The sequence below is a fragment of the Myotis daubentonii genome, chromosome 11, assembly GCF_963259705.1.
Source record: "Myotis daubentonii chromosome 11, mMyoDau2.1, whole genome shotgun sequence".
Lineage (NCBI taxonomy): Eukaryota > Metazoa > Chordata > Mammalia > Chiroptera > Vespertilionidae > Myotis > Myotis daubentonii.
In genome coordinates, this window is record NC_081850.1 from 76,860,203 (window position 1) to 76,886,353 (window position 26,151).

General features: G+C 52.2%; 1 protein-coding gene across 2 annotated transcripts; it reads left to right on the plus strand.

The window, feature by feature from the left end:
- The first annotated feature begins 7,915 nt into the window (after positions 1 to 7,915).
- URM1 (ubiquitin related modifier 1) lies at positions 7,916 to 25,569 on the plus strand. Of its 2 annotated transcripts, XM_059658217.1 has the most exons (5): positions 7,927 to 8,062; positions 12,334 to 12,404; positions 22,524 to 22,605; positions 24,062 to 24,110; positions 24,478 to 25,569. In XM_059658217.1, the coding sequence occupies exons 1-5, from the start codon at positions 8,028 to 8,030 to the stop codon at positions 24,544 to 24,546; spliced, it is 306 nt and encodes a 101-aa protein (XP_059514200.1). In that variant the 5' UTR covers positions 7,927 to 8,027; the 3' UTR covers positions 24,547 to 25,569. The 2 variants fall into 2 exon arrangements, with proteins under 2 accessions (XP_059514199.1, XP_059514200.1); XM_059658216.1 differs by lacking the exon at positions 24,062 to 24,110 and having other exon boundaries at positions 7,916 to 8,062.
- The last annotated feature ends 582 nt before the right edge of the window (positions 25,570 to 26,151 follow it).

Genomic DNA, 26,151 nt, shown 5'->3' on the forward strand with positions numbered 1-26,151 from the left:
GCCTGTGTGCATGCCACCTGAGCTCACCCCAGCCTACTCAGGCCCCCCCTGCTGCCCCTCTGGCCCCTTCTCTCAATCACCCATCTATTCACTCATTTGGACTTAGGGCAGGTGAGATGCTACAGCCCCACATTTCAGCGCCCACCTGAGTCTTGGGCAAGTGACTCAGTCTTATCAGTGAAATGGAATAAGGAGGATTCAGAGAACTGAAGGTACCCATTATGAGGCAAGGGCTGCTCAGCCTTGGAAAGAGAAAACCTAACCCAGAGCAGGGTCCCACCTCCAGGCCTTGGCTCATTCTGTTCCCTTTTCCTGGGGTGCGTTTCCCCAGGGGTTTGCAGGCCCTGCCCAGGCAGAGCAGGGTTGCCTAACCAGCTCCAGCAGAGCTCAGCAAAGCTCCCCGGAGCAGTCTTACTGGGGCTAGGGAGTCAGCAATGCCCTTGGCCCCATCGCTGGAGTTACACCCAGGCTAGAAACGCAAGGCCGGATGGGAAAGGAGTCCGACCCAGCCCAGGGCATTAGGCGCTGCATCCCTGGTTTTTGTCTTCACGGTGTCACTTGGCTGAGGCCACATAGCCAGTAGTGGGGGCTGGAATGTAAACCACAGGCCAGGGGGCCCTTCCCACTGCTCCACCCACCTCCGGGTGCAGAAGACAACAGGGAAGCCAGAGCACTCCCATTCCACACATGCCTGCGGAGCCGGCTGTGGGCCACACCCTAGGCCAGCAGCTGACAGTGCAGGGGGAGGGTGGCCAGGAGAATATGGGGTGCCTCCTGGGGAAGTGACCTTTGAAGAGGAGTCTGGTGCTTCTCTTGGGGGCAAATGGTGGGGGCCGTGTGGCAGTTGGCCCCTTGGAAAGCGATGCTAAGTGGTGTTGGGCAGGGGGAGGGGGCGTGCGGGCTATGGCAGGCATGGCTGCAGTGCCCCAGTCTGACCAGCAGGGGGCGTGCAGAGACTGCAGAATCCCTCCAGGCCCTCAGCCCAGACAAGTAGGAAGCAGGGATTGAGTCCTCTCCTCATCCCACCCCCCAACCCATCACCCCACCCCACCCCACCCCGGCAAGTACCCATCCCAGAAGCCCCTGCGGTGGGCTTTTGAGGCTTCTAAGGGGCTGGGCTTGCCTGAGAGCACGGCCTTGTATCTTCTTTTCTTTTCATATATATGTATATATATTTATTTTTTTTAATATATATTTTATTGATTTTTTATAGAGAGGAAGGGAAAGGGAGAGGGATAGAGTGTTTGAAACATCAATGAGAGGAACATCAATCAGCTGCCTTCTGCACATCCCCCACTGGGGATGTGCCCGCAATCAAGGTACCTGCCCTTGACCAGAATCGAACCTGGGACCCTTCAGTCCCCAGGCCGACGCTCTATCCACTGAGCCAAACCGGTTAGGGCTGTATATTTATTTTTTTTATTGATTTGAAAGAAACATCCATTGGTTGCCTCTCATACGTACCCCAATCGGGTCAAACCCACAACCTGGTATATGCCCTGATGGGGAATCGAACCCGAAACCTTTCAGTGTACAGGACTATATGGCCTTGTATCTTTAACCCTCAGCAATGCGTGCTCTCCAATGGGAAGGAGCTTAAGCCTTTCTCCAGATTGAACACAGCCACCAAAGGCAGCTCCAGCTCGGAGGTCAGACAGGCCTACATTCAAGTCTAGTCCGTTAGTCAGGCTCAGCCTCAGTTTCCTCTCCTGTAGGAATCTACATTGCTGTCTTTGTGAACATGCATGGAAATCTCTTAGCACGGGGTCTGGTGCTGATAGCTGCTCAGTATATGATAGTTAAAAAGGGATATAGCCGAAACCGGTTTGGCTCAGTGGATAGAGCGTCGGCCTGTGGACTGAAGGGTCCCAGGTTCGATTCCGGTCAAGGGCATATCCCCAGTGGGATATGTGCAGGAGGCCGCTGATCGATGTTTCTCTCTCATCGATGTTTCTAACTCTCTATCTCTCTCCCTTCCTCTCTGTAAAAAATCAATAAAATATATTTAAAAAAAAAAAAGGGATATACACTGAGTGGCCAGATTATTATGACCACCTGACATTTGTAGGTAAATTAGCTATAATTTTGTGCTGAAGTTGCTAGAGGGCCAGACCATTATAAATAGGGAAGCAGGTTGTTTACCACGATAGTAGAAGTGATTTTTTTTCTGAATATATGGGCAAATAACGTGATTTAACAGCCTTTGAATGTAGGATATATATATATCCCCATCAGCACTTCGTTGGGCCACCTTTTGCCTTCAACACTGCGGCGATTCTTCTTAGCGTTGACTCCACGAGATGTTGAAAGGTGATGCGAGGAATCTGACACCATGCCTGATGAATAGCACTGTCCGGTTCTGTGAGATTTGATGGTTGTGGAACCAGCTGCTTGATGGCTCTTTTAACTTCGTCCCACAAATGCTCAATTGGATTGAGATCTGGTGATTGTGGGGACCACCTAAGCAAGGTAAAGTCTCCCTCATGTTCTTGAAACCACTCCTGCACAATACAGCACCGTGGCATGGCGCATTGTCTTGTTGGAAGAAGCCATCTCCATTGGGATACGCCATCAACATGATAGGATGAACTTGATCAGCAGCAATACTCAGGTATGTTGTGCTATTCAGAGGTTGTTCCACACGAATTAAAGGGCCCAAATCATGCCAGGAAAACATGCCCCAAACCATAACACTGCCCCCACCAGCTTGAAGGGTTGTACTCATGCATGTGGGGTGCATGCTTTCATGCTGTTTCTGCCAAATTCTCACTCTGCATCTGCATGATGCAACTGGAAACGTGATTCATCAGACCACATTCATCGCTCGACTGTCCAATCCTTGTGTTCCTGTGCGAATTGGAGACGTTTTATCTTGGTAACTGCAGACAGCAAAGGTGTTCGAACAGGCCTTCGGCTTCCATCTCCCATACAATGCAGTGTACGACTGATTTGCCTACAAACGTCAGGTGGTCATAATAATCTGGCCACTCAGTGTATGATCAGGTGTTAAGACCCCAGACTAGGCCTAAATTTCCCACTTCCATATCAGCCCCTCCATGAAGGGGTGGGACTGGTGGGCCTCTGGGCCTTGCAGCCTCATGCACACATGGCTGTGTGAGATGTCTCTGTGCACACAGTATGTGCTTGTGAAGTTAATGATAGTGTCTATTGGGCATTTCCTGACATTTATATAGTGCTTCACCGTTTACAGAGCACCAAGTAATTTCATCTATGGAGCAGATTCTAAAGGAGTTTGTGCAGAGGGTCGGGTGGGGGTGAGGGAGCCCAGGGTGAGCAAGATAGAGACCCAGGCCCAGGCAAGGCAGAGGAGGCTGGCAGTAAAGCAGCAAAGGGTATGTGCTTAGCTGACCTAATCTGGCTTCCTGACAGCACAAGAGTGGGGCGGGGGGGGGGGGGGGGGGGGGGGGTGTAGGCGGGGGCGTGTTTCCAGGTCAGGGAGACTTTTCAAAAAAGAGCTCCATGCCGTAACCGGTTTGGCTCAGTGGATAGAGCGTCGGCCTGTGGACTGAAAGGTCCCAGGTTCGATTCCGGTCAAGGGCATGTACCTTGGTTGCGGGCACATCTCCAGTAGGGAGTGTGCAGGAGGCAGCTGATCAATGTTTCTCTCTCATCGATGTTTCTAACTCTCTATCCCTTTCCCTTCCTCTCTGTAAAAAATCAATAAAATATATATTTAAAAAAAAAAAAGAGCTCCAAGAATCAGAGGGGAAGTGTGTTCTGAACAGAAGAGCAGCAAAATGTAAAGGCCTGGAGTGAAGTGCAGTTTGGCTACGGGGGATGAAGGGGGTAAAGTTGAGGCAAGATCTGAAAATGAGTGCCTTGTGGGCACTAGTAATGGCACACCTCCAGCGCCTGGGAGCCCACAGGAGGTGCTGGTAGCAGTCAAACCCCTTCCTTAGGCTGATAGCCACCGCATGGGGAACTCTCCCTGTGTGCCAGGAATTGTGCAAAGCGCTTCCTGCGCGTTACTTCATTAAACCCATTACAAAGCAGCTGCTATTTTGATGCTCAGAGAGTCCAAGTCTCTCCATTAACTACGGAGCCTGTGAAGGGTGGCGCCGGGAGGCAAGGCCCCATTCTGGGAGCCTCAGTGTCCCCATCTGCAGCCTGCGCCCGGGAGGCCTGCCTCCAGCGACCCCGGAGGTCCTACCGCCCTCGGGACAGGCAAGTGGCCGCCCAAGCCAGTGCGTGGCCTCTCACTTTCAATTCCTGGGAAGAAGGTTAAATACCTCCGAGGGGCCCATTGAGGCGGCGGCAAAGGAGGGGGCGACCGAGTGACTTTCAAAGGGATCTGAATGAACGGCTGCCCCTCACCCCGAGGAGGGGCCCAGCTTCCTCCCCGACTAATGATATTCTGGGCTCAGCCCGGGTCTTTGGCGGCAGTTTAACCCGAGCCGGGGTGGATTTCTTTCTCACTGATCTCAGCTTGACACCCAATTAGCACAAGAATGGGAGGAGGAAGCCGGCGAGAGGCGCCTCCCAGCCTCCCCGGTCGCACGAGGGGAGCAGGCGGGAAGACAAAGGGCAGCGGGCAGGGGGGCACCCGCGCCCTCGCCTCCCCCGCAGACCCCGCCATTGTCTCCCTAGCAGCTTCTGAAGGGATGGAGGCCGACGCCCGGGCTGGCCGGCTTGCTGGAGAGGACCGGGGATGGGGCCCTGGGGGAGCTGGGCCCAACCAGAGAGAGGTTCAGGGAGGAGGGGCAGGGATCCTGAAGCACAGCAGCCTGGGGTGAGGCCTGACATTTAGGGGTCCCAGGGGCAAGCCAGTGGTTCTGAGCCTCAGCTTTTCTCATTTGAAAAAGGGGGATTGCCCTGGCCAGTTAGGGCATCGTCCGGATACGCCAGGGGTTTGGGTTTGATCTCCCATCAAGGCACATGCAGGAATCAAACTAACGAAGGCATCAGTAAGTGGAACAACAAATCAACGTGTTTCCTCCTTCCTCTCTTTAAAATCAATAATTTTTTTTCCCCGAAAATGGGGGTAATAGTCCCTGTGAGGAATCAACCTGGTAATTCATGCCCCTGGCAGGTGCAAAGTGGGCACGGAGTGGAGTCAGCTCAGGAGCAGAGTGAGTCCCAGGCGTTCACAGAATGGCTGCTTTACCCAGAAGGTAGCTCCCAGTCTCTCTGTGAGGAGAAACTGGCGGACCCCTGCCTGCTGGGGGGGAAGGATTCCCACTCCTCCTGGAGGGAGGGAATGCCTCTGGCTTTCCCATGCACCTACTCCCTCCCCACCCCCACCCCCACCTCCCACCACTCCTTTGGATTTGGGTTTAGAAGTGACCTCCAGGGCTGGATTAGGGGCCTCCTCCTGCTCCTACAGTGTCCCCCCTACCTCGTGTTCCCCCTTCATAACACTGATTGCACTGTGTGGTCCATTTCTGGTTTTTAAAAATATATTTTTATTGACTTCAGAGAGGAAGGGAAAGGAAAGAGAGATAGAAACATCAATGATGAGAATCATTGATCAACTGCCTCCTGTATGTCCCCCACTGGGAATCGAGCCTGCAACCCAGGCATGTTCCCCAATGACCAGAATCGAACCGTGACCTCCTGGTTCATAGGTTGATGCTCAACCACTGAGTCTGATTTTTTTTTTTAAATCCTCACCTGAGGATATTTTTTCCATTGATTTTGAATCTAGATAGAGTGGAAGGGAGGGAGGAGTGGGAGAAAGAGAGAAACATCGAAGTGAGAGTGACAAATGAATTGGTTGCCTCCTGCACATGTCCATACGGGGACTGGGGAAACTGTAACTGAAGTACATGCCCTTGACCCTTTGGTCCCTGGGCCGGTGCTCTAACCACTGAGCAACCAGCCAGGGCCGTTTTATACGTTTTTCCATCGTGTCTCCTAGAACAGTGGTTGACAACCTTCCAGACCTCACGAACCATGAGTAATCTGCGGACCACTGATTGGCAACCGCTGTCCTAGAACATCAGCCCTTGAAGGCAGGGACCCCATTAGTTTCGTTCACCATTGTATTCCCAGCACCAGCACTGGGCCTGGCACTTAATAGGTGCTCAGTGAACGTTTGAGAAATGGATGAAGCTCTTCAAATGCTCCTCAGCTCTCCGGTGCAGGAGATGGGAGTTCCTAGGGTCAGAGGATATTCAACTCAGAGGTAGGCTGGGATCAGAGGGCTCTTGAATGATTTATGGGAAGGCCCTTGTCTTGTTAGTAAAGAGAAGCCCATTAAATGATTTTGAGCAGGGGAGTGATATGTGTTCATTCATTCATTTATTCATTCAGCAAGCACTTACCAGACCCCAACAATGTGCAGTATCAATACCATGAGCTAGGGATCAAAGATGAATCAGGCAAGGTTTGTAACCTGGGGCAGCTGGGTCCAGTGAAATAATCTTAGAAGAATATTTTTGTTGAAGGGACCTTAAGATCCTTTGGCCCTAAACCTTTTTTACAGATTGGGGAAACTGAGTTCCAGAGAGGAGAAGTGACCTATCCAGCATGATGAATGTGGGGCCTCTCTGTTTACCACAGGATTCCTTTGCACTGTTTGAGAACCAGGGCTGTGTCTCATTTGTCCAGATTTGGTGACTGGGTGTAGGAGAGGATTAAGAACAATGTCCAAGGTTTCTTGTTTGAGTGTTTCAATGGGTCGCAGTGGTATACCTGAGATGGGGAACACAAGTGAGAGCCTTTTTAGGGAAAGAGGCACTGTGCCAAAAACTCGTTTAGTCCTCACTAAAGCCCTATGAAGAAGGGGCTCTTATTATCTCCATTTTACAGACTAGGAAACTGAGGCACAAAGATGTGTAGGGACTTGCCCAAAAATACAGCTAGGAAGTGGTGGGACCTAGATAGTAAGCTGGTAGTTGAACTCAACCTTTTAACCATTACATCATTCTGCCCTTAACCAGCAGACTACGCCACCCTACTCTACCAATGCTGAGTAGACATCCCCTTCACTCCATTTGTGCCCGGAGCTTTTGTAACAGGCTGCAGTGGTCTCCTATCTTCTTCCTTGTTCCTCTCCAAACCACTCTCCACACTGCAGCCAGAAAGGATATTTTGAAACAGTTCTAATAATGTCGCCCCCTCTTAAAACTCTTCAAAGGCCGCCCATTGCTCTTAGAATAGAGACTGAAATTCCTACCTGGCTGACAAGGCATGATTTGGTCCCTGCCCACTTTTCTAGCCCCATCTCTTATCAGGTTCTCTGTTCCCCAACTTGCACCTTCCTGTCCTGTTGATCCAGCATGCTCTCCCACCCACAGCCTTTGCACCTTCTGATCTTCACACTGGAATGAATGCTCCCGGAGCTTTCTCTCCCCTGACATCCACCTCGATAATTCTCCCCAGGCTTTAAAGCTCAGCTCAAACTCTGAGTCACTTCTTTGAGGTTTTACATTTACTAGGAAGGCTGATGTGTTTATATGATCAGTGTTAGTTTCCCCCACTCAACTGTGAGTGCCCCATTGCAGGCATCTTGTCCAGCCGGTTCACCACGGCGCCCATAGCACCCACCAAGATGCCTGGTCCACAGAGAACGTGCAGTAAATATCTGTAGAATGGGTTAAATCCAACTCGACAGCGAAGGGGGTGGTTGGATGGCGAGCGGAGAGCTCAGGAGGGAGATTTCTGGGCTGTAAATAAAGATTGGAGGGGTGACTTATTCAGAAGGGTGGACGGGCTCGCACAAGCGGTGTGCGGACAAGATATTTGTAACTAATCCCAAGATAAACAGTAACGTGGCTCACAGTCGCTGCGCCAAGAAGCGGCGGGCTCTCCTCCGCCTGGGTGTGGCTTACAGGTCGCTGTCCACCTTGGGGTCTGAGCTCCTTCCCTAAAAGACAGTGAGGGACCAACTCAAAGGACCACCCCCTGCCCCGGTCCCCGTGACCTTCCCCGCCCACTCCGGGCCTTTGTCCAATAGCTGAGGACAACGGCTCCCTGGACAGCGCCTCTTCCGTCTGCGGAGACCGGAAGTGGGGCGGGAGCGCCGGAAGTTGAAGGGAGTTTCCTGCGACCTCGGCTTCCTCAACATGGCAGCGCCCTTATCAGTGGAGGTGGAGTTCGGGTGAGTCAGAGTTGGAGGCGCCGTGGGGATGGATTGAAGTCTTCAGGCCCAGAACTCCTCTCCCTCTGCTTTGGGGCCTGTCATGACAGAATCTCCGAGGTTTCTGGCGCGTTCTTTGAGCTACGCCATCCGCCTCGGAGGGTCTGAAAGGCTCGGTCTCCTTTGGCGGCGAGGCCGTAAGTCCGGGAATAGAGGCGCACGACGGGCGGGGAGGTGCGCTCCGGACACTCTTCAGTGCCCTCTACCCTGCCGGACTCAAAAGGCGTGATGGTTGGCAGGCGGGCTCCCCGCCTTCTTTGCCAATCCCGTTTTGGACCAAGCCCATGTGTCTGGCACCTGATCTAGAGCCCAGAAGGACTCCGTCCACTCCTGCATGCTTTTTTCCTGGCAGCAGGTCCACTTACAGGGTTCTTGAAGCCTTGATTCTCGTGGGAGGTGTGGCCAAGACGAGACTCCTTTCTTCTCTTTCTCAGGTTAAACATACCGGAGCCCCTTTTAGGACGTTCAGTACATTGACTGAGCCTGCCTGCAGCCAGGTGGAGATAGAGGGATAAGGTAGCGCAGTGGGGAAGACTGACCCTGACAGTACAGTGTGCACGGATGAAAAGTGCAGGAATCGGAGTATGCGTAACAGCAGCTGAAGAAACACTGATCAGGGAGGGTGTCTCCTCAAACCACTACTTTCTGTTCTCTATATATGATTTCAGAGCTGAGAGAAACTGCTGAGCTTAGAAGGCAAAGGAATTGACACCCTAAGTCTTAGGGCCTAAGAGATGGGTGGTGTAATTTCCAGTCATATGGAAGCTTGAAAGTGTGTGTGTGTGGGGGGGGGGGGGCGGTAAACAAGCCAAGGCTTATGTGAAAGGAAAAGTCTGAAAATATAAAACCTCTGTCCCTAAATGCCTTTTCTTATATTGGATGCCCCCAGTTTCTTTCATGCTTTCCCTTCATTGGGTAGTTTATTCACTAGTCATTTATGGAGTGCCTACCATGTGCCAGGCAGTGAGCCAGACACGGAGGATACAAAGATAAATGGAACTCTGTGCATGTTCTCCAGTGTTCAGCATTTCTGTCCCTTAGGGGGAGGTAGCCTCATGAATGTTAAATGCGTTTTAATTGATGATATTGTCTAGCTCCTTGGATCCAGTTAGAACCATACTGGTTTGGACTCCTGACTGTTTTGCCTCACTGACCCTTGGCCCAGCCATGGCCCCCATAGCGTAGAGGTTCCAGGAGATCCCTGCTGCTTTGACAGGCCTTAGCAGAGCTGAAAATGGGGAAGCTGCCGACTGCCGATGTTAAGGTTTACCTACAGCCAGCCTCACCTTTCAGTCCCACTGAGTCAGACATGGTATTTGTTGATCAAAAATGTCTTCTATCTGTCAGCAGTAGGGAATTCCTGTGAAGAAGATATGGCCCTTGCCTCCAGAGCTTATAGACTAGCTTAATTACCCCTTTTCTGGCCAGACTATGTCTAGCCTCAGCCTCCCTTATCCCCAACAGCAACAGTGAGCCCCAACAGGGCAGGACAGCATTCCTGCACCCATTTACCCACCTCCTAACACCTCCATCCACCACAGTGTCCCATGAGAATCACAGCTCCTCAGGAAAGCAGGAATGCCCAAGATGCGTACCAAACCCAGATACCTTCTCTCTTTGTTCTTTTCTCAGTGCCTGGTTTTGTCCCTGGCCTTCCGTTAATTTCCTACGTTTCTTAGCAGACTCCCTTCACCCTTCACTCTGAACCTTAGCAGATTTGCATAGAAGCGGCCACTGTGATCCTTGAAGAGTCTGGGTGAGGACTTGGCCTCTCCCCCTTGAGCAGATGTCCTCCCAGCCCCTCCCAGAGGACCACTCAGATCTTTCTCACTCTTACCAGTTCTGCCCTCCTTTGTCTTCCCTCCTGCACTGTCCTTAGCACACCATTTTCTTAGGTCACACAGGATTCAAAGTCTGTAGTATAGGTGTGTTTTGTTCCTGTGGTGCAGATATGAGATTCCCTCCTCCTCTTCTCTTTTCCTTCTTCCTGAGTCTGGAGGTATTGACAAAGGGAGGGAATGAAGTTAGAGAAGTGGGAGAAATGGGCATTTTCACTCATGGCAAACTGAGTGCCTCCTATGTGTCAGGCCTTGTTTTAGGCAGAGCTTGCATTCCAACCGGTAGAAGGGAAATAAACAAAAACTTAAAAATATATAAGATAAGCCCAGCTGGTGTGGTTCAGTAGTTGAGCATCAGCCTATGAACCAAGAGGTCACGGTTCGGTCACGGTTCGGTCACGGTTCGGTCACGGTTCGATTCCTGGTCAGGCACATGCCCAGGTTGCGGGCTCAATCCCTAGTAGGGGGGTGCAGGAAGCAGCCGATCAATAATTCTCATTGATGTTTCTATCTCTCTCCCTCTCCCTTCCTCTCTGAAATCAAAAAAATATATTTTATATACGTATGTTTGTGTGTGTGTGTGAGAGAGAGAGAGAGATAAGAAGATGATAAGCTAGAAAAAGTGAAGGCAATTTTGGGAATGTCTATACCAGTCACTGGTACCAAGAAACACTCCCACCAAGAATTGGGGACTGGAAGAAAGATGAGGTATCTTAAGATACCATTCCTTAATTGACCTTGAAGAGCAAACTATGCAGACATAAAAGAGTCTGGCTTTGGTTCTCTAATGGGGCCAAAACAGGACCCTGGCCTGCCTCCCTGTATCACTCCAGAGTCTGGGCAGACACCTCATTCCCCTCCAGGTGTGCTGACAGCACACACCTCTCGGTGAGCTAGTGAACCAGCGGTGACAGGTCACTCTCTGAGCGAGGTCCCTCCCTGGCTCTCCCTTCATCTGCTCGCAAAGGGAAAAACAGACTCGGCCTCTGAGCCTGGCACCACCAGGTTTGGCCATTCTTGTTTGTTTGCCTGGGTCCCAATGTCTCAGCTCCCACCCCTTTTCTCTGACCCCCCAATTTCTGAGCCCCTTGCCTGTGGCCCTCCCCCACCCCAGCTGCTGCATGTGCCAGCCCCCACCCAGGAGAGAACGAGGCTCTTGGAAGGGGATAAATGGAGGCTCTGTGCAGGCTTGCAGCTGAAATGGCCCTGTGCGCGGCCACAGATGGGCCTCCTCTCCCCCTCCACATTTCTGCATCAACAAAGCATAACCTTGTTTGGATGACAGTCGCCCCATGTTTCCCCCATGACAATGCTTGCCTTGCCTTTGCCTCCCAGTGGCATGTCTCAGGACATCTCTGTTCTCTGAAATTGGGAAAGAGTGGTAGGGTGGGAGGCCTCGCATCTTGTCAAAGGCCTTTTAAGACCTTCTCAGTTAAGATCCACATGAAGTCTGCAATGGGATCAGGAGACCCAGGGGGAGAAGCAGTGTGGGGCCCCGAAAGAGTCCTGGTGTCCACATCATAAGCCCAGGCTTCTGGAGCTGTCTCTGAGCATCTCTGCTGAACCGGCCTTCCCTTGTCTGGTGTTGGCACACAGAAGTGAACCAAATTCTACCCTCAAGGGGCTTTCTGACCTTTGTGGGGGGGGGGTCTTGTTTTGTTTTTTTCTGCTAAGGCTGCCAGGGCTAAGCAGAAACCAGTTAGACTTCAAAGCCTAGTTCAGCCACTGGCCTCTGTGACTTTAGACAAGTCACTTAACTTCTTCAGGCTTCTGCTTCTCCATTGGATGGCGTTAATAATGTCTGCCTCCCTTCTTCCTTCCCTGGGATGCCCTGAGGATGAAATGAGATGAAGAATGGTCTTGTAAATTGCTAAGCCTGGTGAAATCTCTTACCTTCCGGCACTGTGGTGTGCCACCAGGCCAGCAGTGGTTGGCACAGCAGGGACATTTCAAACCCTCACCTGGCCAGAGGAAACCCCTCAACACATACAGGGTCTGCAGTGTGACTCATGGTGGCTTCTCAACATTTTTGTAGATGGAAAGGCTAAGGCCTGAAAACACGGAGTCACCTGCCCGGGGTCCCGGTGTCAGGCAGGGGTGGAGGCTGGTCTCCATCTCGAGGCGGAAAGCACCCAACCTGGACCTGTGTCCTCAGCTGCCTCTTGAGAAAGCAGGGGAGTGAAAACAAGAGTCTGCAAATTGAATACTTGGTTATTGGTAAAAATGATTTCTCCTACTTGACCACATCAGGAATCAGTCACTGGTATCCAAGGTGTTCCTGAACCTTGGATCTTGGCATCTCGTGTGCTCTGGTGCCAGCCCCTCCTCAGTTTTCATTCTCAGCGAGGTGTGTGCAGGACTGACCTGGCTGTCTTTCTCTGCCTTCCTTTGCAGAGGTGGCGCGGAGCTCCTGTTTGACGGTGTGAAAAAGCATCAGGTCACCTTGCCTGGACAGGAGGAGCCCTGTGAGTATGGGTGTCTGAGCCACTCTCTGGGGTGCACTGGGCAGGAGTCTACAGGGTCATTCAACCCCGTTCAAGTGGGAATAGGTCAGATTTCCCGGCCAGAGGGAAGGAGGAAGAGAGATCGCCATCCTCTCTCAGACCAGCCAGCTTTGCAGGAGGGTGGTGGCGTGGGTTATGAATGTGGGTTAAGTGTGCATCCCCTAACCTTAGGCCAGTGCCCTCGCCTCTCTTAGATTTAGTGTTCTTATCTGTGAAGTAGGCATGGTAATCTCCAGCTCTCAGGGTTGCTAAAGAGAGCATCTCTTAATTTATTTTTTAAAATATTTTCCTTTATTGATTTTAGAGAGAAAGGAAGGAAGGGAGAAACATCAATTTGTTGTTCCACTTATTTATGCATTCATTTGTTGCTTCTTGTGTGTGCCCGGACCGGGAATTAAACCCGCAATCTTGGTGTATCAGGATAACGCTTTAACCAGCCGAGCTACGTGGCCAGGGCTAAGGGAGCATCTTTATTATTATTATATGGCAGCAGAGAGATGGTCTCACGAAGGCGGGTAATCCTCACCGCGGATGGGAAAAGGCACATGGGCTCACATTATGGTAAGAGGATTCAGATGAGAAGAAGATACGCAGCCAGAAAGGAGGCTGGAGGAGGGAGGATGACTGAGAGAGACAATGGGCTTTTTTCATTTGTCCATTTAAATACCGGTTCATCTTTCTTTAACAAACATAAACTGAGCACTTCCTGTGTGGCAGGCCATGTACCAGGCACTGGGGAGACCGCCATGAATGAGAGCCAGTCCCTGCCTTCAAACTCTGGAGGGGCGGGGGGGGAAGCCCGTTTTAGGGCCTCCTCTGTGCCAGGCTGAGAACTAGTTACTGGGGATTCAGTGCTAGTGGAACAGATACGGGTCTTGCCCTAATGGGGTTGAAGAGGTCCAGCTGGGTAAATATCAGTGTAGCCTAGAGGCAGGGGTGGCATCACTGTGGAGAGGCACCACAGTCCTAGCAGTGGGTCCTCCTCAGAGAAGAATGCTCAGGACCCTCAGGACTGAGAGCCACTTTCCCTAGGGCCCAGACGCTTCAGGGGAGAAGAGGAATCAGTCGTTAGGAGGCAGGGGAATGGGGTTCCTGGAGGCAGGCAGAAGAAAAGGTCAGGCCGGTTTGACAGGGTTCTTCTGGAACTGGACACTCATCTGCCAGGAATCAAACAATTATTCCCCAAATTCAATGGCTGCCAAGGTTATCTCTGCTCCTCCTCCGGGTCTGAGAGCAGTGGCACAAGGTAGGTCTACGTGCCACATTCAGAGGTTGGGGGACACTCACCAAGGACCAGGGCACTGCCCCCTTTCAGCTGGTGGTGGGTATGAGGCTGGGGTTAAATGTCAGGGTTGTGGGATTGTGTGTGTCCTCGGGAGGGAAAGAGCCAGGGGGATGCAGGTGACTGTTTCTTAGTTTGACTGATGGCCATGCGACTTTGGGAGGGAACAAGAGGCTCTCAGAAGAAGCCTTAAAGACCTGGCTGGGCAGTGATTAAAATACCACAAATTAGGATTTATTTTCCCCTGCATTTGCATGGCACGAATGTCCCCACGTTTAATAATTCCAACCCTTTTATTCATTCACTGGCCAAATGCTCACTGAATGCTAGTACTTTATTCTTTTTTTTTTTCCTCTCATTATTACAGTAGTTATGTTTTTTGTTTTTTTTAAAATATATTTTATTGATTTTTCACAGAGAGGAAGGGAGAGAGATAGAGAGAGTTAGAAACATCGATGAGAGAGAAACATCGATCAGCCGCCTCCTGCACATCCCCCACCGGGGATGTGCCCGCAACCCAGGTACATGCCCTTGACCGGAATCGAACCTGGGACCTCTCAGTCCGCAGGCTGACGCTCTATCCACTGAGCCAAACCGGTTTCGGCAGTAGTTATGTTTAATTTAGCTTTTTTTTGTCTAAATTATATGCAGTTCATTCCAATTAGTACTTTATTCTTTCCTGTAGTTGGAATATATTAATTTGAGTGCCTCCTTTTTGCCAGGCATCGTACTAGTTACTGGGTATTCGGGGCTAGTGAAACAGATATGGTTCTTTTTTTTTTTTTTAATATATTTTATTGATTTTTTACAGAGAGGAAGGGAGAGGGATAGAGAGTTAGAAACATCGATGAGAGAGAAACATCGATCAGCTGCCTCCTGCACACTCCCTACTGGAGATGTGCCCGCAACCAAGGTACATGCCCTTGACCGGAATCGAACCTGGAACCTTTCAGTCCACAGGCCGACGCTCTATCCACTGAGCCAAACCGGTTACGGCCAGATATGGTTCTTGCCCTAATAATGGAGCTTACGGAAGTGGTGCCAGGCAATAGATAAGTAGAAACATACATGTATAACTGTACAAGTGGTTGTCACGGGCATGAGAGCCAAGGGGTGCTTTCAATTAGATAACAGGTGGTCAGGGAAGGCCTCTTTGAAGAGGTGACCTGGAGGCTAAGTCAGCCCAGTAAATGGGAGGGACAGCAGAGGGTCTGGGGCCTGCTTCAAGCAAAGCAGGTAGCCCTTGGGAAGACCCCCTGGTGAGAGGCCTCAGAATGTCAAGGCACTGAAAGAAGTCCAGTGTCATGAGGGGCACGTGCTGAGTTTGGCGTGGTTGGCAAAGCCCCAGTTGGTTGTGCAAATAATTGTCACAGATTCCTAGGCGGTAGCTGTCATTCCATTTTTATTTTATTTTTATTTTAATTTATTTATTTATTTTTAAATATATATTTTATTGATTTTTTACAGAGAGGAAGGGAGAGGGATAGAGAGTTAGAAACATCGATGAGAGAGAAACATTGATCAGCTGCCTCCTGCACACCTCCTACTGGGGATGTGCCCACAACCAAGGTACATGCCCTTGACCAGAATCGAACCTGGTACCTTTCAGTCCACAGGCCGATGCTCTATCCACTGAGCCAAACCGGTTAGGGCATGTCATTCCATTTTTAAAAGTGGCCACTCAAACTCGGGTGTCATGTGTCTTACTCCAGTCATACAGTTGTTTACATGGCAGAGCTGGAATTCAGAACCAGATTTCAGGGTCTAACCCAGGGGTGGGCAAACTTTTTGACTCAAGGGCCACAATGGGTTCTTAAACTGGACCGGAGGGCCGAAACAAAAGCATGGATGGAGTGTTTGTGTGAACTAATATAAATTCAAAGTAAACATCATTACATAAAAGGGTACGGTCTTTTATTTTTTTTTTAGTTTTATTCATTTCAAATGGGCCGGATCCGGCCCACGGGCCTTAGTTTGCCCACGGCTGGTCTAACCCATCATCATTTACCCTAAGAGGCTCCCTGAGTCACATAACATCTCACACCTGCAGTGTACTTTCCAGTTTTTACACTTTCATTTATATTCATGCTTTCAACAGCTACTTATTTTGATTCTCATAATGATTCCAGCAAATATTATCTATCATCAAGGAAACCAAACCAAGAGAAAGGAGACTGTCCAGAGTTACTCAGGAAGGTGGGCTAACCAGGTTTGCGATCCCTCCTCCTCCATTTGCTGCTTACAGGGCAGGTGGGGCCTAGCCTCCCCTCTCTGGAATGAAAGAAAAGGAGACGAGAAGGAAGCGGAAATGGTCCCTTTGCTCAGTCTTGGGCCCTTGGCTGTTACTCTGCTTCTGGTTCCCATTTTTGCCCTGCTGTGCCCAGAGGCTTGGGTCACATCGCAGCCGCAGAGCTGGTTGGCAGCTGCCAGGCCTTACCCTGGCACATGGGAGCCCAACAGTTGCCACTGGGAGAGTCTTACTCTTCTCCCCGGCCCGTGCCCGGATCTGTTGTCTGGCAGCCTTCCCAGCCCAGGGACTGCCACTTGGCCAAGTAGGTCCTGGAGACTCCAGCAGAGAAAATAGCAGCCATAAGTTTATGGGTTGTGACAAGTCTCACAAACAAGGAAACTCCAGGGCCCTGGGTCTTGGGCCAGGGGACAGCTTCCAACCCGGCCAATTTGGGAGAAGAGGATGGGCAAAGCCTAAGTGGGTGAAACTGCAAGCAAGGAGCCTGGCTTTGCACAATAGCGAGTCACTTCTTTCTGTGAGCCTGTTCTCCCATCTGTACAATGGGAGGTTGGGCTAGATTTCAACCTATTTGGTTATCTATTTGACATCTACATTTTTGGAAACATTGCTTTCAAAGCAAGTATACAATTCTGGGAAGCAGGGATGGGGAACATCTGGCCTGTGGGCCATATAAGGTCCAGGAAATCATTTAGTCTGGCCCTGCCAAGGCATTGGAGTGAGTTAATTAAATGTTTGACCAAATATAGTAGGCTAATTTTTATTTTCTTTTTTTAAAATATATTTTATTAATTTTTTACAGAGAGGAAGGGAGAGGGATAGAGAGTTAGAAACATCGATGAGAGAGAAACATCGATCAGCTGCCTCCTGCACATCCCCTATTGGGGATGTGCCCGCAACCAAGGTACATGCCCTTGACCAGAATCGAACCTGGGACCCTTCAGTCTGCAGGCCAACGCTCTATCCACTGAGCCAAACCGGTTAGGGCATAGGCTAATTTTTAAGTTGATAAATTTGTATGGCCCACAAATGATGTAAATATACAAACGGCCTTTGGCAAAAAAAAAAAAAAAGGTTCACCACTGTTGTAGGGGGACATCTTAATAGCCATTTCCATGAAACAGGTCATCTGGGCACCCGCCAGCTTTGGGCTTTGTGGCTGCTGGGGGCTGGCTTTTTGCTTCAAGGATCCCTTTAACTCAAGGCTTCCAACCTATGCATGGTGGTCAGTGGCCTGGAGCAAACCCAAAACATTGGTAGACAGACTGCCCCACCAGGGGCATTACCTGCCCTGACCCCCAGGAGGAGACGTGTTGGCCTCACCTTTCCCTGCCCCGCTTCCTCTGTCCTGCCATTGTGTTAAAGGGTGGCTGACTAGGGAGGGTAGGAGCTGGAGAGAGCTCCCGTGTGCTTTAAACTGCTTATTATGCATTTCACAGCCTCTCTGGGGCCAGCTGTTCTTTTCTTTGCTCTCGGGCTGTTTGCAGATCCCCTCCCCACTGCCATCCTCTCCCCTACAACCCCCCACCCCCACCCCAGTCCCTGTGCAAAATTGCTTTTGAAAAGATCCACTTTCTGCTTAATTAAACAATGAGGAGCGTCCCTTTGCACATCTGTAAACCTCCTTCTGAGGCCAGTTTAGCCCACAAACTGCTCCTTTCTTACCCCCATTCACTTGTAAATGGACCCTCTGATGTTCTCTCTACCCTCTCTTCTCTTTTATTCCCCCCATCTCAGCTCATTCTTTGCCCTTTTCAACTAAGGCCTGGGGTGGGCTCCCAGAAGAGCCTTGCTTGGAGCCTAGTAGACTTGGTGGGGACAGGAGTGGTTTAACCTATGGAAGAGAAGACTCAGGGGAGCCAGGATCCATCTCTCCCAAATCTGCAAGGCAGGCATGGGGATGAGGGGACACATTTGCTGGCATGGTCCCCGGGGACCAGCCAGGCTCAGTGGAGTGACAGGAAGATAGATTTCTGGTTGGGGGAGAACTCCCTGAAGCGTCAGAGAGAGGCTGGATGAGGGTCTGTTGCAGCCAGGATTCAATATCTGATAAGACCTTGAGGTTGTTCTCTTTCAGTCTGAGAATCTAGGCTTGACACTATGGAGTGTGTGGTGGTGGGGGGGGGGGGGTGGTGTCACAGTGGGTGGCCAGTGTTCCCAGGCAAGGACAAGTCCACCAGGATGAGGGATTCTGGTGGGAGCCTTTTTAGATGCTCTCTAAGGGGCATCATGGTGCCCTATTGCCAGCAGCTTTTTTAAAAAAAAATATATACATTATTGATTTTTCACAGAGAGGAAGGGAGAGGGATGGAAAGTTAGAAACATCGATGAGAGAGAAACATCGATCAGCTGCCTCCTGCACACCTCCTACTGGGGATGTGCCCGGAACCAAGGTACATGCCCTTAGCCCCATGGTCGGCAAACCGCGGCTCACAAGCCACATGCGGCTCTTTCGCCCCTTCAGTGTGGCTCTTCCACAAAATTCTACGTGTGGGCGCGCACGTACAGTGCGATTGAAACTTCGTGGCCCATGCGCAGAAGTCAGTATTTTGTGGAAGAGCCACACTGAAGGGGCCAAAGAGCCGCATGTAGCTCGCGAGCCGCAGTTTGCCTACCACTGCCTTAGCCGAATCGAACCTGGGACCTTTCAGTCCTCAGGCCGACGCTGTATCCACTGAGCCAAACCGGTTAGGGCTTGCCAGCAGCTTTTAGGAGGTTCTGGTAGCCCGTAGGATAAAGACTCCTAACTCACTGGGCAAATGTACATTTGTCCTGTGTGTGTGATGCTGTGTTGGCCTGCTGCTAGCCTTATGCCTGAATCCTCACGGCAACTCTTTGGTGGTTGGATTATTGTCCCAAATTGTCAGAGGATGCCATTGAGACTTAGAGAGGTACAGTGACTTCGTATCAAGGCCATCTGGCACACACGTCCCGGCTCCAGAACCCAAATCCTTAACCACTCCGCCACAGGCAGCAAGCAGCCCCCATCGCTTGTCACTATCACTGACTTTTCCCCAATGGGCAGGCCGGGTCCCAGGCCTCCTGCACTGGAAACCTTGTGTTCGGGTGCTCCTCTCCTGGGGCGGCGTGTTGAGGGGCAGGCTGGCCTCTAGCGCCCAGGGCCTCGGGATGTGGTTCCTTCTAGCTGGGTTGTCCTGGCAGCATCTTTGGGGTCTGAACATCTAAAATAGAGAGAAAGCCAGTGTCTGGGGCTCCGTCACCACTCTCCAAGTTAATGAATCCTCCCGGGACGGGGGTGAGGGGTTCAGTTGGTTGGAGTATTGTCCCATACACCAACAGGTTGTGGGTTCGATTCCTGGTCAGGGCACATACCTAGGTTGCACATACCAGTGGAGGCATGTATGGTAGGCAACCAACTGATGTTTCTCTTTCCCTTCCTCTCTCTCTAAAATCAATAAAAGCATATCCTTGGGTGAGGATTAAAAAAAAGAAAGAGAGTGAATCCCACCAAAAAAATCCCAGCTAGTCCCAGCACTGTCTGATTAATGGTTGGCTGACTGTACTCCACTCTCCAAAGTGGTCTGAACATATCCCCAGGATCCTAGACCCCCGGGCAGAGTATGGAAGCCCAGGGCATCAAGAGAGGGCAAAAGGTACTGGTTCTTCTGAATCGTAGACGAATTACAGCATTGATATGCCAGGCACAGTGCCAAGAGCTTTATATGAATCATCTCATTCGATCCTCACAACAGCCCTATGAGACTCTTACATTCCCATTTTTGCAAAGAAGGAAGCTGAGGCTCATGAAATCTTTACCCAGGGTCACACAACTAGGAAGTGATGGAGTCCAGGGCTGTGTGCAAGGTTCTGTGCTGTGTGCTATGGCCAGTGCTCGGCCCTCAGAACACTCTAGTACTGGTGACTGTACATTTGAGCTGAATCTTGATACGTGTGTCAAGGCAGAGAAACACAGAGCACAGTTCCAGGCAGTGTGGGTTCTGTGCCCTCGGAGCACAGATTTGGTGAATAACCCTGGGGTTCACAGGGAGAGTGAAGTCTCTTCCAGATCTGGCCCCTAAAACTGCTCATGCCAATCTTCTTGCCTGCTCTGTTCTGTTACCTTGAACCTGCCAATTCCCTTCTGCCTCAGGTCTTCCCATATGTTCTTCCTTCTGCTCCCCCATCCTACCCTGTTCATTCTTCAGGCTTCAGCTTCAATGTTAACATCCTCAGGAAAGTTTTTCCCAACCCTCCACAAAGGAGCATTTATCATAACTCATTAAATAAGTACTGTCTGGCTTCCCTGCTGGCCTATCAGCTCCATGAGGGTAGGCCGTATCTGTCTTGCTCACCGCCATCTCCCTAGCACCTGGCACTACTAGTTGCTCAGTAAATATTGATCTTGAGAATGATTGCATGGGATCCCGGCAGGAAAAACACCTCTGTAGAAGTAGGAAGGCAGCAGGACTCAGCAGGAAGGTAAAAGTGAGATTCCCCAGAGCCATCCTCAAGCCACCAGCCCCTGACTCTGCTTAACCCTTCCTCCTCCCCTGGGTGCCTTTGGAAGCCGACCATCTGGCTTGGAGGCCATTTGCATATTGTCTGGGCCTCAGCAAGCCTAGCAAGATGTCCCTGGGGGGGGGGGGGGTGTTTGAGGCCAGGCCTAGTGGCCCTTGCAGCCTGCTCTGAGTCCCATCTCTCCCCACCCCCAAATCCAGGCATGGGGGAACAATAAGAATGGTGATGTGGTGGCCTCACCATGGTAACAGGTTATCAAGAATGTGGGCAGGCCTGAGGGGTGCAGTGGAGGGAGGGAATGACCTCAGCAAAGAGGAGCATCATGATAAATGAGCCAGCACCGGCAGCAGACTCACCCCGAGCCCACCCCTCTGGGACTCCAGGATGGTGCTATCACTCTGATGACCCCGACGTGACTACTAGCCACCACCACCCCCCACACCCCCAGCATCTCCGGAGTGAAATAGAAGCCTCTTCCTTTTACACAACTGGGTCTGTTTCTATACAGGATGGCTAGGTTGTGGAGGTGCAGCTGGTGGCCCTCAGGCCAGGCACTGCCCAGTCCCTCTCAGTGCCTCTGCACACACAGGCAGAACCCTGCCGCCAGGGCTGGCTGATGGATGTGTCAGACTCTGGCGGTTCTATCGAGCGGCCACAAGATGTATGGGCTGGCGGCCCACCAGACAGTGCCAAGATGGAGGCCAAGGGGAAACCTCTGAAGCTCAGGCCTCAGGGGAGCACAGCCAGGCGGCCAAATGGACTGCAGCTCGTTGGAGGCAACGCTCCCCGTCCCCTGCCCGCTCCAGGGACCGAGGACTCCTGTCTGCTTTGTTTAAAAGGAATTTTCAAGGTGGCAGTCTCAGTCCGTGCACGCTTTGCCCATGGTCCCGTGCTCTTCTGACATATGATCCAGGGAAGCTGGCATGGAGCAGTGAGCCAGCCGAACCAGTGTGTAGCCTGCCTGCCTCCAGGGAGGGTGGTATTCAGGCCATGGAGAGTGCCTTACAACCCCGAGCAGCGCTGGTCCTGTGTGTGTGTGACATGCTGCTGGACCTGCCTTGCCCCAGCAGCCTTTCCCTCACCAACGTGCCAGGACTGACTCTAGGCGCAGAAACCAAGGCATTGCCTAGGCCCTTTTCCAGCTTGGCCTGAGACATGGACTCAGGGTGGGGGTGACTAGCTAGCCCCAAGCCCTCCACTGGCTTCTCCAACACTAGGTGTCTCTGGGAGAGAAGGAACTTCTGCAGCCTCGGGAGACAGACTGTTGAGGAGTGGTAGCTGAGAGCCATGGCATCCGAGGAGCTTAGAGAGCCAGGTGTCCGTGTGCCTAGGAAAGGAGAGGTGACCCTGGGGACAGTGGCCCCGAGCCTCCGCATAATGTGCAAAGAGCTAGGTGGCCGTCCCACAGCAACACAGCGGCAGGTGTCGGCGTCCAGGGGAGCAGGAAAGGCCCGTTCGGCCCTGAATCTCTTGCCTCTTCAGGGTGCTGCCCAAGCCCAGGGAGGGGGGCGCTCTGTGAAGGGGAGCTGGGGCGCAGTGATTTGTCAGCTCTCTGCTGGTGAAGGATCCTTCTCTCCTTCTGCTGGAGGAAATTAACTGATGGTATCAGCTCAGCAATTGTTTTTCTCCCCTCACAAAGGGAAATATATGCAGACCCCTCCAGGAGCGAAGCGGGATCCTCCCCCCGGGACTGGCTGGGCAGAGGAAGGTGGAGGGGGCTCTTCAGGGCCCTCGCAGAAGCCGGTCTGTGGCAGCTTCAGACCAGTTTCCAGGACTCTGGATGGGGGCCTGTCTCCCAACCCTGCAGCTGTGACAGTTCCTCCTGCTGCCTGCCTTGAGTCCCCTTGCCTCTTCACGCCTTCAGTAAGCGAGGTGACCCTTTCTCTGCAGACTTCCAGGCAGGTCACTGCCCCTGCTAACCCACTTCCTCCCCTTGGGAATCCATGAGTTCAGGGCCATGACAGCCTGCTCTAAAAAAGCCCGTGTTCCCTTCCTTCTGGTGCAGGCAAGGCACTGGGCAGCAGGAATCATTTGGGTCTGACAGTAGTTTGTTCTGTGCCTTCCTCTCCAGGGGACATCCGGAACCTCCTTGTCTGGATCAAGAAGAATTTGCTAAAAGAGCGGCCAGAGCTGTTCATCCAGGGAGACAGTGTGTGAGTCCCTTTCTCCCTTCCCTGAGGAGGGCGGGCAGAGGGAAGGAGGTCTGAGCCCCTCGCCGTGTCCAGCCACCGCCTTCTCCATTCCTGCTGTCTCCTCTGCCATCCCCTGACCCTCTGAGGAAAGAGCCTGCATGGTCACCACCCGATCATTGGGGACTTTTTAACTAACACCCAGGTCAGGAGACTGGTCAACTTCTCCCGGTCACCACAGACCTCCTTCTGGTTGCCACAAGCTTGCTGTGGAACCTTAGGCAAGTTACCTCACTGCTCTAGGCCTTGGCTACGCTCTCTGTTCAGAAGTACTGAGGAGAAGAAGCTGCCCAGGGTCCCGTTCCTTCCTTGACAGTCTAGAACTTTCTGTGATGATGGACATGTTCTGTGTCTGTGCTGTCCAATGTGGTAGCTGCTGGGCACGTGAGCCTATTGAGCCCTGGAAATGTGGCTAGTGTGACTGAGGAACTAAATATTCATTTATTTCATGGTAATTTAAATTTGAACGTGGCTAATAGATGCCATATTGGATGGCAGAGGTCTAGGATTCTAGGGGGTCCCTCAGTGCATGTGCGTGCGCGCGCGCGCGCACACACACACACACACACACACACACATACATTTGTGCCCACTGGAGACACCCCTGCTCTCAGCCCACAGCCCTTCTACCTGTGCCAGGCCCAGCTCAGCCTCCTAGGCAAGGAGCCAGGTTCCAAGTGCACAGAAGTCACTTTTGCAACAGGCCAGCCTCAGGGGTAGAAGCGGTGGGCAGGGTACTTGTGGGACCCGTTCATCTGCCCTGAAGCAGAGGTCACTGGGGCATCCAGCCCCTGGCTCAGATCATGGGCCGGGAGTCACGGAGGCCACCCCCAAGGCCAGCAGTACTCCTTGGGCCACTGCCAGCAGGAGCCAGGCAGGGTACCTGTTCAAGCATCAGCCTACCCTGCCGTACACCAGGTGAGGTGGGGGGTAGGTGGGGGGTAGGTGAGAACCAGTTCAAAACGAGTTAGAGGTGCTCGGAGCACTGTTGGCCTCCCTGCCTTGGAAGACTGAGACAGACCCTTGGAAAAACATGCAGCTGCCAGTGGGTACCACCACAGACGCAGGCGAGAAGCACCTCACACATCATCCCCGTCCATCCTCGCACAGGCCTCGTGGGGGCGGCACTGTAGTTTGCCCCACGTTCAGCAGAGGAAACGGACACTCCGAGAAACAATGACCTGCTGAGACCTGGGCGGCGGTGCTGGGATTTCCATGTGGCCCCAAGGCTGTGACCGTCTGACCCTGTTTCCATCAGATTCAGACTGTACCTCTACTTCCTGGGAGATGCTTAACAGGACATCAGGAGGAAAGGCTCCCACCACACTCTCCTCCGCCCCAGCGTCTAAGCCTCTCTGTCCTTGCTACTGACTGCCTCCTGCCCTTCCCTCCCTGCTATTCACCACCATCTTTCCCACAGGCGGCCAGGGATTCTGGTGCTGATTAACGATGCAGATTGGGAACTGCTGGTCAGTACCTCGGGGACATCCCTCCCCCACCCCTCCCCCTCACTGCTTTAGTGGGCAAGCCGGGGGCCTTTCATGAGGCCCAGATAGGGTGATTGAAGAATCCTCTGTCCCATTCTGGCCTCCAAACTGAGGCTACTCCAGTCTCCCACCCCGAGAGAGGAAGAAAAGGGTAGCTGGGGGAAGTGGTGAGCTGTCCTCCATCCTGGACATTTGCAAGTTAAAGTACAGGGTACCTGGTTTTCTGGTACATTCTGTCTTTCCCAAAACAACCAGGTGCACACACATCCCCTCCCCCTGGCCCTCCCGACACCTGGGGAGAAACTGGGAAAGTGGCCCTGATGGTCTCCCCATTTCTCTCCTGGACCAGGGTGAGCTGGACTACCAGCTTCAGGACCAGGACAGCGTCCTCTTCATATCCACTCTGCACGGTGGCTAAGGACCCCTCTCTCTGCCTGGGCCCCGGAGTGGGGAGAAGAGAACAATCAGACATGCCCTTGGACCCTGCTTCCAGATCTCCCTGCCCCTCTTCGTTGCTTTCTTCCCTGATCTGTCCCCTGGGTTTCCTCCATGCAGGGAAAAGAGGCCAGGTGCTAAAATGAGCCTTTCGCAGGCAGGCACGTGAGCAGGGGCAGGCAGGCAGGCAGGTGCCTGAGCCCAGCACTCCCTCTCCCAGCAGCTGAGGTGGGGGAGGGTGCCCCTCTGGTTTGACAAGAGTAGAGAGGGCCTCTGGGGCCAGGTGACCCAGCTGCCTTCCACTCCTATGTCTCAGTCTAAACACTGAGTGACCACTGACAAGGCACTCCAGCTCCAGGTCGCAGTGTCTTCATGGGGAAGATGAATGGCCTTGAATAGCTGATGAGAGGCCCCTCCCTTCTCAAACATTGAAGGAGTCCCCGCCTCAGTTTCCCCATCTGGACAGCAGAGGTCTCTGCCTGTCCCCCACCGATATCATTATGGGACCCCAGCTGGGGTCCCCTATTCAGAGCTAACCCTCCTCCCCCCCACCCAGCAGCTGCTCTTCCAACCACACCCCTCCTTCTGCTCCCCCCCATCCACAGCCCTTGACCCTGGCTGGCCTTCCCCCCCCCCCCTCCTCACAGGCCACCAGATGGGCTCCTGAGACCCTCCCCCAGCAAAAGGCTGCCTGCAGCTCATTCTGAGGAGGAGGGAGTAGGCTTAACCTTGGACTAGCACATAGAGGCCTGAAAGGGTCAGCGTGCCTCAGTTTCCTCCTCAACAACAACTGAATAATTACAGTATCAGAAAACAGGGCTGATGCTGATGCCACAAATGTAGACTTTATCTCCCTTCCCACCGCCTGCAAGAAGCAGGATGGGGGCAGGCAGCACCTGGTAGGCAGGGTGGCTCACCCCTCCTCCCTCCATCCCTCTGGAAGTCTTGGGGCCTCGGTGCCTGCAACAGCTGGCCTTGGGCAAATAAAAGACTAAGTTGTTTACTAGCCTTGCCTGGAGCTTTATCCGTAGAAACCAATGGCACCCCACAACCACTCAGCCATAGTCTCTGGTCCAACCTCTCTGCCCCCACCCAGGGCTTTCAGAGCTGCCCTTCAGCCGAAAAGGGGGCAGGGGTTAAAACCCAGACTACCCAGCCTGTCTTGCAGGGGGCAACCTGACAGACCATCTGGAGAGGGGTGGCAGAGCCAGTCTGTGCTGACCAGTCTGGGCCCCAGGAAACACGCTTCCTCACATGTCTGTCTGAAGCCAGGCTTTGTCCCACCAGCTGCAGCCAGCAGCCCCAGAACCCAGAATGGGGGGTGGCATAGATAAGACTGCTGAGCCCCTCCTTCACAAGACCTGGAGAAAAGCTTTGGTTGCTGGAGGGAGATCTTAAATAAATAAATAAATGTTAGAGCAGTAACATCATCCTGCCCAAAATATTAAATGCAATGATTTATGGTGAACTTTCTTTCACTCTATGGGGATGAAATGTCAGTTGGTTGTCCCAGCAGTGTGCTGGAATTGTGGGGGATGTGCTTGCATCATTCTCAAGGCATAAGGGACCCACGCCCCCCTCCACTCTG

Bases quoted from the DNA above. Each gene is read 5' to 3' on its own strand.
- URM1 (XM_059658216.1), top strand. From the start codon at position 8,028: ATGGCAGCGCCCTTATCAGTGGAGGTGGAGTTCGG. The intron at 12,405-22,523 runs GTGAGTATGGGT...CTTCCTCTCCAG, and splicing joins GCCTGGACAGGAGGAGCCCT to GGGACATCCGGAACCTCCTT. The intron at 22,606-24,477 runs GTGAGTCCCTTT...CTCCTGGACCAG, and splicing joins TTCATCCAGGGAGACAGTGT to GGTGAGCTGGACTACCAGCT.